This window comes from Pipistrellus kuhlii, unplaced genomic scaffold (genome assembly GCF_014108245.1).
Source record: "Pipistrellus kuhlii isolate mPipKuh1 unplaced genomic scaffold, mPipKuh1.p scaffold_m20_p_7, whole genome shotgun sequence".
Taxonomy (NCBI): domain Eukaryota; kingdom Metazoa; phylum Chordata; class Mammalia; order Chiroptera; family Vespertilionidae; genus Pipistrellus; species Pipistrellus kuhlii.
In genome coordinates, this window is record NW_023425573.1 from 50,460,890 (window position 1) to 50,480,955 (window position 20,066).

The following is a 20,066-nucleotide window of genomic DNA, read 5'->3' on the forward strand; positions in this document are numbered from 1 at the left end:
AGTCCTAAATATAATATCACATCATGAAACCTGAAACTACCAATCAGAGAATTGTGCTGTTTTCAGAAGCATAAGTATTGAGGCCAGACTGACTTGTACTCAACTCACACCATGTCTCCCACACACAAAAGATTTATTGGCAAGAAACTTCAGACTGCTGGGACTCAGTTTCTTCATCTATGAAGTGGGAATTAAAATATACCTCATAGGGTTGCTCTGAGGAATCAAAGAAATAATATAGGCAATATGGCTAGCAGAGTGTTTAGGATAAAAAGTGCTCAATAATGGTAGACTTTACAAAAAATAAAGCATGTGTTAATATTATACACAAATGGAAAGATTAAAGTATGTGTAGCAACAGCATGTCATCAAATAACTCAATGGTTCTTGACGGTGAGTTTTCTCCCACATTTCCTCAGGAGAGAAGAGAAATTCCTTGGAAAAAATACAAATTTGAATGTCTCACTTTAAGATATAGATATCCTTCAGCTAACACTCTCCCAAGACTGATGGTAATTCCTCAAGTATGAGGCTCTCGATAACTTAGAAATAAAAACGAAAAGCAACTATAAAGAATCATTCATTGTTCGTTGTAACAAAGGGTAAGTTTATAAGTAGGAAGCTGTGACAGATGGGGTGCATAGGAAAATGAATGAAGTGTGTGAAAGAGCTGGGATCTTTCACACACTTCATTTTTACCCCAGGTATTTGCTATCTGGAGAACTAAGTCCCCAGACCACCAGAGAAAGGCTGGATTTAGTGTTTAGATGTTTGTTCATTTCAATCAACCACTTTGATCAGAAATCAGAATTGACAAAAACTATTCATTAGTTTCATCAATTCCCTGATTACCAAAGGTATATGAACTGAAACAAGCTTTACAGATCACCCAGCTCCCACTGGGTATGGCAAAAGTCTTCCCTTTACTGATAGGCAGAATGAAAGAGCAGGGTGCAGGGTCCAGTCTCTGTTACAGCCCGGAGCTATGTCGCTGGTGGAAATCCCCACCTACGGGGATATGCAGGACAGACTCTTGGAACCAGATCTGTTTCCCGCACATCCAGCCTCCCAGCACACGTAAGCATTTAGCTTTCTCGTTGTTACTGCATTTGAACTTTAAGAATTTGGAAACTGTCAACATAGAGCTCTCTGCTCCTGAATTAATTTTATTTCTTGCTCCAACAATCAAACTTCCTGTTTGTAAGGCCAAGATATAAACCTACTTTTAATGTAAATTTGAAATGAAACATAGTTCATTAATAATAAGCAATGTATTAAAATATAATCATACCCAGAAGAAGCTCCTCCCTTGCAAAAGGGATTAAGGTAAAATTGCAAAGCACTTTGATTATTTAAATACAGATATTAAACTAATCATGATTATTTCCCTAATAACTGTGTGTGAACCTAAGTACTAGCAAGATAGATTTCGATTACAGGTACTCAATATATTTATACTATTATTATAGATATCCAAGGAGACACTATTCAAATAAAACCCATTGCTTAAAATTAGAAGAAACTAAAATTGCAAAATGTGAATCAATTAAACTAGGAGACTGACCTGAACCATTTTCAAAGCAGTTTGTTTATAAATATGTGATCACACAGTGAACAAAATTCTCTAGGAAAAAAGGATCCATAGATGCCAATGAGTCGCATCATGACAGAAATCGTCTTTGCATGTCTCCCACTGAAGCCAGCATTATAAGATTTCTGATATATTGTAAATGGAGACTAAATCTTAAACCTCCTACCTTCCTACAGAAAGATTTCCAAGCTGCTAATGCTAATTACTAATTAATTAGTAATTTTAATTCAAAACCATCATGAGTGCCATAACAGATAGACAGTAAGCTTTGTACCTGAGTAAAAAACCCTTACCCTCAAGGAGCTCCAAGTGAAAATACATCTCAGAGTGCTACCTATAATATAATGTGATACACTAGGCCAGCATTTTATGGGAGTCTAGGTAAAAAGACAAGATGAAAAGTTGGCGGGGAAGGTATCCCAGAGCGAGCCTTCAGTCTAAACGTGCATGACCTGATGATATGGTAACACAACACTTAGACCACAGAATGCACAGAGGTAGTACAGTTGAATATAAACCTGCAAAGACTAATTGTGAAAAGCCTTGAATTCCATAGGAGATGGTTTAGAACTTTTCCAATGGGGAGACAGTCAAGGGATATTTTAGTGCAGGTAAGAGATGATCAGAATTGTGTTTTGGAAAGACAGTTCTGGTGAAAAGATCGGACTGGGTGGGGACAGAGATCTACAAATAGAAGCCAGCTAGGGGGCCAATGTAACTGTTCAAGTGAGAAATGACGGAGGTGAGCCAGGGGAAAGGGATGTAAGGAGTGAGCACTGATAGAAACCAGAATGGATATGGAAAGCAAAGGATCACCAAAGACAAACATGCCATGTCTAGCTTGAGTGACTAGATGGATGGTGAGGTTGTTAACTGACAGAGGAAATATAGAAGGATAATATTTTGAAACTTATAAAATTAGCCTGGATTTTAAAAAAAAATCATTATATATGTTCATTGGAGAAAATGCTATGACATCCAAGTTAAATAAAAGTATGCCCAGGTTAGCATTGGAATTAAGTAAACTTGGACATTTTCAATACAAGCAAACAGACACTTCTTTTAGCTAAATTCACAGTCAAAACTCTACTTTCCACATGGTAACAGCTCATGAAGCTTCTTAAAATATACCATTATGCTCTAATTATTTTTCTAATTATTTCCTATGAATACCCTGTATTTGTACATCAGACCTTCCCAAGCTCTGGAATTTAAATAGCAGTACAAATATTTCATACTGTTCTCAAAGAACATGTATGTTTAGAACTCATGTGCAGCACTCCTATTGCGCCACTAAAAATTACCAGAAAAGGACTGTGTGAATCCATGTGGATGCAGAAAACAGAAGGAGAAGAAAGGCAACCTCTTCCCACAGTGCTATAATTTGGTTCTCATAAATTTTCTGGAAGAAGAAAGAAGTGGAGCAGGCAGGTGTGAAGATGAGTCAGACTGCAGACATGGCAGTTACCTGGAGAGCTGGAATGGTTTGAGAGACATTTATAAAAGAGAGAAGGCAAGCTGAAGGGAATGGATAGATTACCTTCAACATCATGACTCAGGTAGTTACGCACTTCATTCAGAATGAAGTTGATGTCTTCTTCCGAAGGAATAGGATGGTGAGTAATATCAGTTGGAGTGTCGGTAGTGCCAGCTATAGTCATCTTTTGCCACGGCAAGAAGAAAATAACTCGCCCATCACTGGTCGCTGGGTCAAGAAGTCCCATGCTCTCTGGGCTGAGATAAAAGGAATATGTTTTTATTTTTGAAATTAGTAAAAATTTAATCTTAATCTATAACCTGTTTCATTCATCACATCTCATATAAACCAACAAGAATAACATGAGCTGTTATTTTTATGGCCATTAAACTAACCTAAAAATTCCTTTAAAAACAAAATTGGCTTAGGCTGTCTCGATTCTTTGGAGCATTGTCCTATACACCAAAAAGTTGCAGGTTAAATTCCCATTCAGGGCACATACCTAGATTGTGAGTTCAATCCCCAGTTAGTACATATAGGGAAAGCAACCAACCAATCAATGTCTCTTTTTCTGTCTCTTCTCCCCCCAGCACCCAAATATGGAGAGCAGCCAACCAACCAATGTATTTCTTTCTCTCTTTCTCTCTCTCTCTCTCTTTCTTTTATGATGGTCAATTAAAGATAGCTCTTCAACCTTTTTTTTTTTTTTTTTAATATATTTTATTGATTTTTCACAGAGAGGAGGAGAGGGGGATAGACAGCTAGAAACGTCGATGAGAGAGAAACATCGACCAGCTGCCTCTTGCACACACCCTACCGGGGATGTGCCCGCAACCAATGTACATACCCTTGACCGGAATCGAACCAGGGACCTTTCAGTCCGCAGACCGACGCTCTACCACTGAGCCAAACCGGTTTCGGCTCTCAGCCAAACCAGTTTCGGCTCTTCAACCTTTTTTTAAAGTCTATGAGAAGTATTTTCCTGGGACATTTGACATTTGGCACATCTTTTAGTAGAAGGTCTCAGAAGCACATGAGAAAAGTGCAGGGTCAACTTTCTAGAAACTAAAACGTAACCAAAAAGTTCTTTACTTCTTTTTGCCTAGTTGAACTTGTACCATTTGACCAAATATGAGATTTCTTACTTTATTTCATTTTACAAAAATCTCAAGGAGTACAGCCATAAGAAAGGGGCTCAGTTTTCTACTACTAAAATAATAATGTACTAGGATAAGACCAAAAAGGAGAATGTGATGAAAATATTTACACAGAGAGAAGGCACTAATGCATTATGCTATGAAATCGAAGTTTAAGGATGTTTCTTCTGACAGATTACATAAAATCTTCCTAAATATTAATCAAGAATTTTCACTAATGTGTGCTTATATTCTAAAACCAAATTAGAAAACACACTTGAAAGGATGGGCAACTATTAAAAAAATTAACCAAACCCCATCCAATAGTGTTATTAAATCAGTAGAAACTGTTGTTTGAATATATCATTAACCATTCAAAGACATTTGGAGAAGTTGTTAAAGGAGTGGAAGGAATTTGAAAGTAGCATATTCAAATAGAACACTATAAATCTCCAGAAAGTTGTTTCTATTTGACTGAATTCTCAAAGCAAGCCAGAGTTAACAGTATTTACCAGGAGCTATTTTCAACTTCTATTAATGCAACTTCTGCAATAGGAAACACAATTCTACTTGGTTTAAATAAATTTTTAAGAAATCTCTCTTACATCCACAAACTTAAAAGGGCATATAGTCAACCTTTTATGTTTATCACTAGATACCCGGTGCATGAAATTTGTGCCGGGGGGCGAGGGTGTGTGTGTGTGTGGGAGGGGGGGGTGAGGGGGGGGGGTGGTGATGGTGGTGGTGGTGATGGTGGTGGTGTGATTGTCCCTCAGCCCATCTTGCACCCTCTCCAATCTGGGACCCCTCTAGGAATGTACAACTGCCCTACCAGAATTGGGCTTAAATGGCCAGTTGGGTATCTCTCTCACAATCCAGGACTAATATTATAGTTCCCAACTGCTCGCTTGCCTGCTTTTCTGATTGCCCCTAACCACTTCTGCCTGCCAGCCTGATCACCCCCAAAACCACTCCCCTGCTAGCCTGATTGATGACTAACTGCTCCCCTGCCAACCTAATTGCCCCTAACTGCCCTCCCCTGCTGGCCTGGTCACCCACAACTGCCTTCCTCTGCAGGCCTGCCCTCCCCTGCTGATACAGTCACCCCTAACTGCCCTCCCCAGGCCAGCCTCATTGCCCCTAATTGCTTTCCCCTGCTGGTCTGGTCCCCTTCCAAACTGCCCTCCCTTACAGGCCTGGTCCCTCTCAAATGTCCTCCCTTGCTGGCCATCTTGTGACAGTAATCTTGTGTTCACATGGGGGCAGCCCATGTTGGAGTGATAGTTAATTTGCATATTATTCTTTTATTAGATAGGATAGAGGCCTGGTGCATGGGTGGGGGCTGGATGGTTTGCCCTGAAGGGTGTCCCGGATCGGGATAGGGGTTCCCTTAGGGCGTGGGGCAGCCTGAGCAAGGGGCCTGTGGTAGTTTGCAGGCCAGCCACACCTTCCAGGAACCCAAGCATAGGCCAGAAGCAGGTATCTGGGATTTATTTATCTTCTATAATTGAAATTTTGTAGCCTTCAGCAGAGGCCAGGGCAGGAGAAGCTTGGTTTCCTCTACTGTTGGGGGCAACCCAAGCCTCCTGCTTGCTCCAGCTCAGTGGCTGTCACCATCTTGGTTGGGTTAATTTGCATACTCACTCCTGATTGGTTGGTGGGCATGGCTCATGGTGTAGCAAAGGTATGGTCAATTTGCATGTTTCTCTTTTATTAGATAGTATTCCCTTTAAAAACTTTTTATACCAGATTGATTCACATATAGAAATATTAGACACTAACAACTCCCAGAGAAGCAGTGATCAGACTGTTAAAAAATAATTGTTTGCCCTTGTCAGCATTGTTCAATTGGTTAGCACATCATCCTGTACACTGAAATGTGGTGGGTTCTATTCACAGTCAGGACATACACCCTGGTTTTGGGTTTAAGTCTCATTTGGGGTGAATTTAGGAGGCAACTGATCAATGTTTCTCACATAGATGTTTCTCTCTCTGTCTCTCTCTCTCTTTCTCTCCTCTCTCTCTCTTTCCCTCCCTTTCTCTAAAATCATTTTTTAAAATGTCCTATCTAAAGGAAATCCACAGTCAGCTCAGCTAATGCACTTTCTTTATTTAAACCACAAAGAAGACTATTTTTTTTTTTTTTTTTTTTTGCAACATCCATCAGCCTCCTGATATGCCTGCCGTGTCTACACAAACTTTGGGGAAAAGAAATCACTTTCTACAGCCTATTTGAAAGACATGAGAGAGAGGGCCACAGTCCCCACTTAGCACATGCAAAAATCATCACAGAAGTATATCAATCATTTAAAGCTTCAACTAAGATATCATCTTTACTCAGGGTTACTTAAAGAAAATATTTTCACTCTCATTTTTATATATTGAAAACTATAAGTATGGAGTATTTCCAGTCTCTGAATGACTTATTTTTTTTGTCTTTATATTTATTATAAGATTCTCTTAAAATCTTAAAAGAAACTAGTTAAATATGTGTTTTGTAAGCACCTAATTTGATCCTGGGTTAATATGCCCTTACACTTTAGGGTTGGAAATTTAACTCATTCAGAGTTCAAGTTTTCAATTTTATAAGTAGTGCTATATTGAAACAAGAAGATAAATTCCATATTCCAACAAATTATATGTTGGTATATCTTATATATGGTCATCTTATGGGCTAGATATCATGTAATACTCCTATATAACTCAAATAAGCCTCATCAACTTCAGCATAAAATTATAATATACGGCAACCTAGACATGAAATGCTGTTAGAAAAGCATAACTACTGAATCCTTTAAAACCTTCCAATGCAATAAAAGCAGTTTAAAGGGTGAAGGTGATGGTTACCAACACACGTAACTGGAACCTGTAGAGAATCAACTGCTTAAGTGAAGACATATGTGTCAAACACAGAATTAACAAGCACAGAGGGAAGACAAAGCTATTAATGTCTGGTATAAAAATTTAAGAATCCATTTGGAAATAGCTTTCATCAGTTCTAAATTACCTAATTCATGTTCTCCCTTAGGGAAAAGTTTGTTTTCTTATAAAGAATTAATTCTGCACTGTTACACTAAAGTTTGAAAATGGATAGCAACTATGGTGATGGTATGTACAACAGAGTGAGGCTTACGTCTTTTTCAATATGTAAGATTCACTTGACATCAGAAGCAAAAAAGCTTCCTGCTAATTTGTGTGTGTGTGTAGGATTAAATGTAATGAACATTTTTCTCATGCAGACCATTGCCTGCCTGAAGTACCTTTATTTAAACTGGAATCAATTTATTAATTACATAGCAATCAGTGGTAGAGCTAACAGTATGCAGACACTCATAGAAAAAAAAACAAAAACTGACCTCTTGTCAATGGTTAAAAAAATAATAAAAAAATCTTTAAGCTAAAAGATGTTTTTCATGCATTTCAGCCATTTGCTCTATTATAAGAGCATAGCATAGCCACAACTCTGAAAAAAATCCAGACTTCTTAGGTCAACTAAAGAGTACCTTGAAAAAGAAATTATTCCTTTTTTTTTTTTAATATATATTTTATTGATTTTTGTACAGAGAGAAAAGGAGAGAGATAGAGAATTAGAAACATCGATGAGAGAGAGTCATCGATCAGCTGCCTCTTGCACACCCCCTACTGGGGATATGCCCACAACCAAGGTACATGCCCTTGACTGGAATCGAACCCGGGGCCCTTTAGTCCCCAAGCCGATGCTCTATCCATTGAGCCAAACCGGTCCCGGCGAGAAATTATTTCTGTGTGTTGGGTTTTCTGGCATTAAAATAATTTCTAAAAAGCTGTTACCATGGCCCAAGAAAATTCCACACGTGGAATGTTAGGGTCATGACAAGCTTAATAAATGCCATAAAGATACTCCGAAAACAACCCAAGACAGACTAACGCATAGTCCTTGCTCTCCATTTAGTAGCCTCCATCCAAGGAGTCAGTGGCTAATGAGCTCACTGCATATTCAAACTGAGCAGTTTCTAGTTGAAATGGTAGGCCTTCGGTTATGATCAGACCATTTATAGGGCAGCCCCCCTATGGTCTAACTCATCCCCGAGGACCTAGTGAAAGCCTTGAGTTATATAATTGCCAAGTGTGATTGGCTGATGAACCCAGAGAGAAGTTTCCACCTGAGATCTCTTCACCCCGCCAAAGAGAATGGCTTGATATGGAGAGCAAAACTTTTTTCTGGATTGCCAGTGTCACAGCTGCTCAAGGTCAGTGCCTTTCAACTCTTAATCCAAGTTGCATTCCCAAACCACGAGGCTCATCTGCAATAGAGCTGGAAGGGAACTGGGCAGTGGACCATGCCTCCCAGGGGTTTCCAGCAGGCTGTGTAGTACTTGCAGGTCAAAGTGCTAACTAAACATGGGGATATTTATTTCTCCTAAAGTAGAATGAAATGATTTTTTTTTTTTTATCCTCACCTGAGGGTATTTTTTCCACTGATTTTTAGAAAAAGTAGAAGAGGGGGAGGAGTCTGGATGGGAAAATAGAGAGATTCGAGGCATATCAATTGGTTGCTTCCTGCACAACCAGGGCTGGGGATCAAACCTACAACCCAGGTTCACACACTTGACTGGGAATTGAGCCTGAGACCTCTCAGCATGTGAACAGACACTCTACCCAGCCAGGGCAATTGATATTTTTATTTCATCTCTATCCCTGACCATTTCTCAGTTTCTGATTATCTGTGTTATTATGATAAATTAGAAATGATATCTAATTTTTACTTGCTAATATATTTTTCAAAATATATTTCAGAAGTTGTAAACATAAAAATTACCCGAGTGGTCCTTATTTTCAATTTTTACATAAGTAAATTTGGATGTTTTATAAAATTAACTTTTTTAATTATAAAGTCCTTTATGAGCCCTAGCCGGTTTGGGTCAGTGGATACAGCATCGACCTGTGAACTGAAAGGTCCCAGGTTCCACTCCAGTCAAGGGCACATGCCCGGGTTATGGGCTTGATCCCCAGCGGGGAACTTGCAGGAGGCAGCCGATCAGTGATTCTCTCTCATTGTGGATGTTTCTATCTCTCTCTCCCTCTTCCTTCCTTTCTGAAATCAATAATATATATATATTTTTAAAAAGCCCTTTATGAAAATTTGTGCAAAATTAAATTTTAATGTTTTAATTAAAATGAAAATTCTGACACACTAAGGCTTACTCTCTGAAGATGACTACGCTAAAGAAAGTACAAAAATGAATCCCAAATCACTGCTGGTAACTCGTAGAAAAGAGTATTGCCATTAAAGCTAAGAAATTGTATTTTGTCTTCTGGATGAGTTCCTTTACTTATTTCTCATCTTTTATTTTTTAATTATAGTTGATATACAATATTACATTAGTTTCTGGTGTACAATATAGAGATTAGACATATTTCTCCTCATCTGTTACTGAGAGAGGTAAACTACTAAAACACTAAATCCAGACAATGCCTGTGCCCCTCATTCTCTGGTGACAGTCACAGTGGGAATCCAGTACCTGTAATAGCCAGGCATCACAATGTGGACGCCCGCACTCGGCTGGCAGATAGTTGCGGCCTCCTTATCATCCATTTGGCGCACGGCATCTGTGAAAGGTCCCGTGGCATTGATAACACATTTGGCTCTCACATCAAATTCCTGTCCTGTGGAAGAAAGCAGCATCAATCACACACCCCATTTGTTTCTCTGCTCACGGGTGCTTTGGATTATTAATTCATCTACTAGCTCCACCTATGGCCAAGTATATTGTCTACCACACTAAGTGACATGAGCAGCCAGAGTTACTGAAAAGACACACAGAAGGCTCGCACCTGAGTAAATGTTCCAAAACCGAGTCCAAAGTGAGGGCCTGGAGGGAGAGCATGCCACTTTTTCATTTCAGCTCTGTTATTTTGCAAAATGCCCAGCATCCAAGTGCCAAATAGGGAGAAAAGGATATGAGTAAATAAGCTGCTTTCTCTTTAAACCTCAAACATGTGAGCAGTGTTGCTGTGAGACAATATATGTCACATTGCTGGTTTTGTTTGAAGAAAGGGTGTGATTTTGAAAGGGTGCCTACATGGCCTTAGGCTCAGGACAAGAAGGAAAATCCAACCAAAGTGAAGTGATTGACTCTAACGTGTAAATGCACTGTTTTTGCCATGTGAATGATACTCTGAAACTTGCACGTATGTTTTGTTTTAGCAACATATTTCTGCAAAGAAAACAAAATGCGTTCATAGCTGTGGGGATTTTGTGGGCATTTACGATGATTGCATTTTAGTATCATTACTATCATCGTCATTTTTCGGGGTAAATTTGCCAGGTCCCACAAGAGAAAATTTTCACATTAAACCGGTCGCAGTTGACAATAAGGATATAATTAAGAGGACTCTGAAATCTGCTTACGTCAAAGAGAAGTGACAGGAAAATTATAATTCAGTATATATAATACAGGCGAGGCAAGATGCTAGGAAGCGCTCCCTGCCGGAGCCCTCGGCGTACCTGTGAGCACGTCCCTGCACCGCGCGCCGCTCACGCGCTCCTTCCCCGTTTTGGGGTCCTTCTTCTTCAGCAAGCTCAGGACCTCCATGTAATTGGCTGTGGCAGCCCCGTACCTGGCAGCGGTGAGAGCAATGGCAAGGTTCATCCGCGCGTCGTTGTGTTGTCCTGCAGCGGGGAGAGAGGGGGGACAGGAGTCACCTCCAGCCACAGGCGGGCGGTACAGAAGTGTGTCACAACAGATATGTCACATCTGTCCCTGTCACACGGGATATAAGTGATGGCTGGTCAGCTCTGGAGGGCAGGATTTAAAAATACACAGTCGTCCTCGGTCAGGCATCTACCTGCCACTCCAGAAAGCTCACTTTTGTGCCATGGAAAAGGACGAAAAATTCCCTTTCCTGCAAAGCTCAGACCGATTATCTGAAAGTTAAGCAATACGTAATTATTCTCTCAGTTTGGGGAACATATGTATATGTCAGACTTTTCCTAATACAGACAACCCTTCTGCATGAAAGAGAAGCAATCCGAAACTTCAGAATATTTGACACCCCAACTGGTGTTGATTAACAATTTTTATGAGTACGTGCGCTATCTAATATTCAAAATCAGGAGCTTAATCTTCCATACAGAATCTCTCAGTATTCTATAAAAGGATCTCTCCCCCCCCCCCCCCCCGGGTCTGAATTTTGATCAGAGCTCCTTAACATGTAACTTTTTTTTTTTAATCGCACACATAAAAGGTAAGAAATTAAGCAGGGCAAAATTTAATTACAGAACAATTCCTACCTGTATTGTTAAAGATTTATTGCTGAAAAAATCCTAGTTAAAGAAAACTAAGGGGGAGTGAAAGAGGGGGGAAAGATGATTAATCACTTTAAAATACTGGCATCACTAGAGACTTTTTCTATTTATTATTGCCAGTGGAGTTAACGCTGACCAGGAAGAATTACTCTACATTGCAGGGGCCAGGTTCTCTGTGCCCTGAATAATTAATTACCCGGGGCTAGATGTATTGAAGCAGGGTTCAAATTCCCACACACTGGGATCGCTTCTATCAAGATAATACTGATAAAGGGATGAATTTGTAATGAATATTGTTGTTGATTTATGTTGCCAGCATACCAAACATTTAGTATAAATGGTTTATGTAAAGTTTCTTCCTTGTGATTCAGTCTGTGCAGAGCCAGAAGCACAACACAGGTAATCTGTTCCAGCTAAAAGGGCAAAGTTATAAAGAGAGAATCGATGGCTGTGATGCCACTGCCACCCCTCCCCACAAACATCTTATTCTAAAACCGCTCGGCTAATACAATCTGCCGAGAACCTTTCCTTCAAAATGAAATCCTCTTATCAAGCGAAGAGCACATATTAAACCTCAACATGCAGAATGGAAAGTTATTTTATCAAAAAAATTAGCAGAAGGGAAGTAGAAGAAAGAAAACAACAGCAGCCTTGGGACCTGAGCTAGACATAAGAAGAGGGGTAGCATGTCTATCACTTTCAACTTAGCATGACCCCAAAGTTGCTATTGAAACAGTTAGTAGGTGTGTTTAATGTTTAAGAAATCAACTTTTATTAATGTAGGAAATTGGAATATGTTCCACAAAGTTAAATGCACACGGAGTCAAACGCAACAAAATAAAAAATCCACTAGAGCCCAGCCGGCCTAGCTCAGTAGTTGAGCATCAACCTAAGAACCAGGAGGTCATGGTTGGATTCCCAGTCAGGGCACAAGCACAGGCTGTGGACTCGATCCCCAGTGTGGGGCATGCTAGAGGCAGCCGATCAATCTTTCTCCTTTTTCCTTTCTCTCTGAAATCAATAAAGTAAAATAAAAACTATTTAAAAATTCTATTGATACTATAAATCTTCTCTTTAAAGAAATTATACATCTAAACTAACGAGAGTACTCATCCCATCCAATCTTTCTGGTAGATTTATTCACATAACAATGAAACACATCACAGACAATTCAAAAAGCCCAGAACCTGTTAGTGCAGTGGGAAACCCCCACCCATCCAGATGTGCCTTGATTTACACACATGGCAGGTCTCTGGAAAGCCATGTGTGACTCGGCTGTTTTGAACCTTACATGAAGTCTATTCAAAGGAACCAGACAGGAATTCCACTTATTAAATGACAGATGCCTTTGTTAAATGGTATCTCTATTACACAATCATGTACAATAGTAATAAAACTCTCTAAGTTCTGAAAACACAAAATCTTTCTTTTAATGCCTTTTAAAATGTAAAATCTTACTGGAGCAGTACTTGTATAGTTCATCAAGCTCTGTGGCTTCTATACTAAGAAATGCCTCCCTAATTAGCTTTCAAATCCCAATACTTTTTTTTAAGCTTTATTAATGAAAGTATTACATATGTCCCCTTGTTTCCTCCATGGGGAGATTTTCTTTTCTAGTGGGCCTATCTGATCAGACAGCACGAGGTTTAAGTTCCCATTAAGTCCCAATACTTCTGAGGGTAAACGAGACCGAGCTCGGTTAAAGTGAGAGGGGGAGACCAGTTCCTTTGCTCCTTCTTTTCCACACCTGCCCTGATAGCCGGCAGCACTTGCTTCAACTCGAATCAGGTACGTCTCTTATTTACGAAGGGCTTTAGCTGCCACATTTCCACTCCCATTCTTCTCACGACCTATGACTAGGAAATTATTTGCAAATCCCTGAGCATCTGTGTTATTTCACAACTTCCTGCCTTCGCCCACGCTCATTCTTCTGGCTGCAGTACCATGGAGGGAGCTCCAGGCAGTTCCTATTCATCTCTCATGCTCTGGCTCATCTCTCATGCATCTCCCCATGAAGTCATTCCTTCTCTGCGTCTCTCCAAGGCAACGTTATTCATTCCTTCTCCTGTGTCACCATTATAGTGTGTCCGTGCCTTTTTTTTATAATCTTTGTGATACCACATTCATCCATATATCCATCAGCTTAAGAAACAATAAGCTTTGGCTATGAGTTAGACACTGACAAATGCAGCGAACACCCAATGGTGAGAGAGATAAAGGTGTCTCCAGTCTCAGAGAACTTACATCCCATTGTAATTACTGTGTAATTGGCCATGCTCCCTCATTCCAGTCGTGGGAAGTGAGGAAGTTTTACTTGTTCATCTTTCTTTTTTCTTGTTAGTACCAAGCACAGAACAGGTATCCAGTAAATGTTAAGTGTAGCCAAAATCCACAAATAAGTGAGACTTATTTATAGCCTTAGATATATAGTCTTAATTATCTAATTTTTTTCATAATTACATATAAATTTTATAAAACTTTCTCATCCACTAGTATACCGATTTACAATCTTCACTATGGAATGCTTTGTCTAGAGTTAAAGAACTTCAGACCTCCATGAATTGGTTGCAAGAAGTTTTAAGGAGAGCAGAGAAACCCAGAAATATAAAATCTGAACTTAAACCCAAAGTGGAATGAAAGGAGAAATGGCTATGTATGATTTCCTCAGGACTTATCCTACAAGTTTCTCCTTACTCTGCAAGGGAAAGCAAATCCAGCTATTAGAATCTTCTAGAAATTGATTAATACATTGAGTTTCCTCTGGGACCAGAAGTTCACACCTCCACCCAGAAGCTCTCTTCTTTGCAGACATTCAGCTTAATTCATTTCCCTCCTTGGATTCGGGGTAGATCTCCTCCCCTACCCACATTACAGTCAGCCTGTGCCCTGAGATACCCAGATGCTTACAGTGTGGGCTTCCTGGGATAAGTGGTATATCTTCACTCTTCTTAACTAAATTCCTCCTAGCCCCCATTCCTGACATTTTGCAAGGTATCTGCATGCCTCCTGCAATTTCATTTCTGGAGAAGAAAGTTTTTGACAAATACTGCATGTCATTGGAATGCGCTACAACAATCTCACCTCCCCCACCCAATTGATTTGCTTATTAAGTTTGGATTTTCCAATCTGTTTCCTCAGAGCCAGGCAACATACTATTCACTAATCAGCGAATAGCTTTACGTTGGCACTTGCACAAGCGCCCAGACGGGGACTGTGAAAATCTGTTTCCTACTCTTCTCCTTTTGCACTTGAAATCTTACATATGTGCACATTCTGAACTTGCAGTGCTTCTGAGAGGAAGCACAGAAGAGGTGGAACTATAACTGTTTTCCCTTGTTTAGAAAAAACAAAATGTTCAATCAACCCACTGAACAGAATGTAGGTCAGTGATGGTAGAGAAGGATTTTTGCCTTCATCCTCAATGCTCAATGGCCTCACACACAGGTTAGTGCAAGATATTTTGGGTAGAAAATATTTTAGGATGTAATCATAGGATAGACCTCAAGTATAAATATTTTGAAGACATAGCAATATTGCTCTACTCAGAGGGTTTCAAAGTTTGGCAGCTAAGTTATCATGCAAAACAGTTGGGAAAAGAGAAGTAGTCATCGAATGTGTAAACGGTATGAAGAATGAGTAAATATGAAAATCCCTAGGTAACAAATTACCTGGTGTTTTCCTGGTCCTTTGGATCTAAAATTCTACAGTGTTGTGAAATTCTACATACAATCTTGTTTTAATACAGCATACTTTAAAATGGGCATGTACATGCCTGAACAGGTTTGGCTCAGTATATAGAACATCAGCCTGTGGACTCAAGGGGTCCAGGCATGTACCTTGGTTGCGGGCACATCCCCAGTAGGAGGTGTGCAGGAGGCAGCTGATCAATGTTTCTCTCTCATCGATGTTTCTAACTCTCTATCCCTCCCCTTTCCTCTCTGTAAAAAAAAAAAAAAAAAAAAAAAAAAAAAAAAAAAAAAAATTAATAAAATATTTATATTTTTAAATGGGCATGTACAGTGCACAGACCTGTGAATACACACTCAGGAATTCATACAGAAAGTCTAATTGTTAGGGGGGAAAATAGTCCTTGATTAAAATAACACCTGTCCAAAAATTCATAAGCAATTAAAATCGCCACAAGAAATGTTGAGAGCATTTCCTTCCATCTCCCTGTGCCCTGACCCTACTTCTGGAAGGGGGAAAAGGATGCATGAAAGAAAGAATACTTCTCCCAAGATCCCATCCCATTTCCCACAAAATGCACAGGGCACGCTTCAGTGTCTCAGACTGACAGTGTCACCGTGACCTCTCAGACAGCTTCTGCTTAGCAGGCAGACAGAGACAATTCAAAGGCTAATAACCTACCAAACTGAGGCTGATTTCATATAACCATTATATTTAAAGTCTCCCTGTCTAATGGGAAGAGTGCAGATAGAGGCAGAGTAAAAAAGGTAGGGGTATGGGGTGTGTGTGTTTGTGTGTGTGTGTGTGTGTGTGTGTGTAAAGAGATGACTAAATTCTGATTTAAGTACATATGATGAATAAACTATGTAAAGAGGAAAACTCAAAGTGAGAACCTATTTCAGAGTAAATCGTGACAGCAATGCATTTCCGTAGGTAAATGACGGCTAGAGGCAGAGGTGAGGGAAACAGTTCAGCGCCTCACAGGACATATTGGTGAGTGGCTCTGGGTTTGGAATGACTGGGTCACACGTTTCGGTACTTCTCTGGGCTTCAGTGTCCTATAAAAGGGGAGGAGTTGGGTGGCCCCTCTGAAAATATACAATGAGAAGGTGGCTGGTCTTCAATAGCTAGCTACCACTTTTTTCAATACTTCAATTTTTTTTCATTTCTGGTTTCTCTGGCTTTGCCCCAATATGTCTGAAAAGAGAAAGGGCATTAATAAAGACCAAAAACAGGTGCTTTATAAAGTAAATCAGAAATCATGTTCTTGCATTAGATATGGAGTTATAATGCAATTGTGATTTGATTGGCCTTTATAGGCTATGTAGAATATTGCAAAAATTGTCCCAATTCTTCACCCCTCCTGGCAGCCATGCCTCCTTTGCCACACGTCTTCACAGCATCTCCTCCTATTCTGACTCTGGACTCAGCCAGGTGAAATTGTTCGGGTCAATGTGATGTCAGTAGATGTGAGGGAAAAAGGAAAAGGTAAGCTCTTCAAACGCTGTGAAAAGAACAGCCCCAGGCTGACCTGCTGGAACCAGTAGAACGATGAGAGGCATGTAGCAAGTGGCTGCAATCATTCATTCCAGCCAAGGCCATCCTACACCAGCTAGCAGACCTGAGTGCAAGTTGAGTCGAGAGCAAAAAAATCTCTGAGCTAACCCAAGGCAAAATGAGAAGAACCCGGCTGCTCCAGTGCATTAGCAGTAAATCTTAATTGTTTTCGTGCTACTGGGGACTAAGGGTTGTTTGTTGTGTAGGATTGTGGCAATAAGTAATTTATACAAGCAATGTAACCAACTTTCTTATATAGTCCCAACTGAACAATGGGTTATATCTTCAAAACTGCATTATAAAATGGCTATTTAGGACACAATCCAGCCCTAGCCAATTTTATTCGGTTGTTAGAGAGTGGGCCCTCATACAGAAGGGTTGTTGGTTCAATTCCCATACCTCAGTTGCATGCTCAAACCTCAGTCTGTCTCGCAATGTTTCTCTCTCTATCTGTGTCTCTTCTCTCTCTCTCTCTCTCTCTCTCTCTCTCTCTCTCTCTCTCTCTCAAAAATAAAAAAAAGGAAAAAAGGAAAGATATATCAATATATCCATCCATCCATCCTCAGGTGAGGATTTTTTAAAAAAGAAAGAAAGACACAATTCATTTTCCTGTAAAAATGCTATAACTAAATCATGGTGAGTTGATTAGTTTGTGCCACAAGAGCTAGTTAGTGCATATGGTATTTGAATAAGGGAATTAGTCATTATTCCAAAGCTTCAGTGCCCACCACTCCCTCTCACTGACCCTCCATCTCCAAGCTGACCCAAGTGCCCTTCCTCAAACACAACTCTGCTCTCTCACACCTCTGGCTTGTTGCCCATATTGTCCCTACTCCACAAAACATCTTGCCCTACCTCTCTACACTACTCAACTTTTCATCTTTCCTTCATCAAACCTGCCCTGGCTCCTATCAGCCACAAGAGCTTTCTCTCCTCTGTGCTTCCACAGCACACTTTATAAGCACATTTAGTACAGCACAAACTGTTTTCTAAACATTTGCATTGAACACTCGTTAATTGAGCAAACATGTATTCAATGCTTTTAATGTATCAGGGATTATCCTAGGAACTGGTTTTACAACAGGCACACAAATAGTCCTTGCAGACCTAGGGAGCTTTGATGTTCCTAAAAGAACAGAAAGCATCTTATTAATTTTGTTTTCACAGCACCTACCACAGCATTTGCTACCTAGTAGATATTCAAATATTTGTTGAACAAATGAATGAATGAGTTAATGGACATGAATATGGAACGTAATCACTGGTCAAATAAAGAAAATGTGCTCAAGGCTCTTCTAGGAACGGTCCGCAACCCCTCAGTCCTACCCCCACCCCGCTAAAGGCTGTGTTCTCCACTAAACCAAGGGGCTATTATTGTCTGTCTACCTAGTTACCCAGACAATGGAAGTAGCTCGGCTCCTATCACAAAATCTCTGATGAAAACAGAAGCAAAAAGAGAGAAGCCAGTGATAAAAAGTTAAGGTGAGCTGTGTGGTGTATGATTAGGACAGCAAGTGGCAGATCCCTTTAACAAATATTGACGGTGTACATATTGTGAGCCAGGCGTGATTCTAGGCACTAGAGATCCACCAAGGAGGGAGAACAGGACTACTAACCTCGTCTCTGCTCTGTGGAACCACATGGGGAAGACAGATAAAAATCAACCAAAAGAAAGTCATAAGATTATTAAAAATGGCAATAATGGCAATAAAGGGGGAAATAGGTGGCAGGGGGAGTAACTCCCTGGGTCAGGGGTGATATGTTAGACAGGGCTGTTACGGAAAAGTGGTCAAGAGGAGCAAGAAGTAGAGAGAATGCAAAGAAGGTAAGTTCTAACAGCAAGACCACCTTCTATAAACTGTCATCACTGCTAATGTTCAATTATATCCAAAGCTTATATGAAGCATAAACTACCAGAAATGTAACTATGGTATTAACACAATTCCATTTGATTAAAAAGTGCTAGGAAAATGTTTTTGTTTTTTTTTTTTACTCATACTTTAAAGTCCTCACCTATAGTTTAAATATACTTATCAGGAATTACATTTTAAAATCTTCCTGGGTTAATGTACACTTTTCCAGGAAATGTCTTCTAGAATAGACTGGTAAAACTCAAAACAAAAGCATAATACTCAAAGTTTATGAATTGGAGTAATTTGCTGTCACTTACCCAGACTACAGTTCTCAGGAAGGGGCACGTGTTAGCACTAAGCATGTAATCATTTTTATTATTAAATACAAAGGTACAATTAAATACAGGTACAGGATGTGACCTGCATCACAATTCTGCCCTGCCTTTCTCTTTGCAATATCCTTTTCATTATCCTGGGCCTTTTGTTCCTTCACGCTTCTTTTGTTTCCTCCTAAGTTCTCGGATAAGCTATTTACAATCTAAATAATTAGCAATCAGTGTGGATCTGTGGTCTTTGGCCCCATGTAAACGAAACATTGTGAAGTGCCTTAACATGACATATTTAAGCACATAAAGCTTCTATTCCCTCACGACTTTCCTTTCTTGAAAAAGTTTTAAATGAATCTAATAAAGAGTAAGGTTTCTACTATTCAGATATTTAGAAATCTAGCTAGAGCTGAACAAATATAACCACGTGTAAACTGCAAATAACAGAATGTTTGGGTTTTCATCAACAAAATTTTATCTGTGCAAAAATGTTCTATGTCTTACAATGAAGACCTCTCATGTCCGATGACTACCCTGGACAATTCATTCCCTCTCTGTCGCAAACCAGAAGTAAGCTTTTATACCTTTAAGAAAAAGGGGAAGGGCCGAAACCAGTTTGGCTCAATGGATAGAGCATCGGCTTGGGGACTGAAGGGACCCGGGTTCGATTCTGGACAAGGGCATGTACCTTGGTTGCGGGCATATCCCCAGTAGGGGGTGTGCAAGAGGCAGCTGATCGATGACTCTCTCTCATCGATGTTTCTAACTCTCTATCTCTCTCCCTTCCTCTCTGTACAAAATCAATAAAATATATTTAAAAAAAAAAAGGAAAAAGAAAAAAAAGAAAAGAAAAAGGGGAAGGGAGCAATGTGACAAAAGCAATGAACTGAAATGAGGTGAAAAGTCAGAAAGCATGACCCACTAGTGGGACTCTCGCAGACCAGTCAACCATGTGGCCTGAAGCCACCCACAGGTCATCCGCCTTGGCTGTTTGTGAAATGCACAAAAGTCATGGATAAGCCATCTTAGAATGCCTGGCTTTGAGGGCAAAGGTCACGATTTACTGAAAACTGCAGTCTGGAACACAAGGCATCTTAGCCCAAGGTGTTCTGCAAATGGTCGAGATTTGTCTCTTTTACAAATACTTATTA

General features: G+C 39.9%; 1 protein-coding gene across 5 annotated transcripts in view; it reads right to left on the bottom strand.

Moving 5' to 3' along the window:
* The window catches only part of GPD2 (glycerol-3-phosphate dehydrogenase 2), a 149,998-nt gene that overhangs the window by 24,908 nt on the left and 105,024 nt on the right, over positions 1 to 20,066 (bottom strand). For all 5 annotated transcript variants that reach the window (XM_036420733.2, XM_045575638.1, XM_036420734.2 and 2 more), the window contains exons 7-9: positions 10,692 to 10,856; positions 9,706 to 9,850; positions 3,132 to 3,325 (exon numbers count right to left, since the gene is read on the bottom strand). In XM_036420733.2, coding sequence (XP_036276626.1) covers positions 3,132 to 3,325; positions 9,706 to 9,850; positions 10,692 to 10,856 — 504 coding nt within the window. The remainder of the gene's footprint in view (positions 1 to 3,131; positions 3,326 to 9,705; positions 9,851 to 10,691; positions 10,857 to 20,066) is intronic.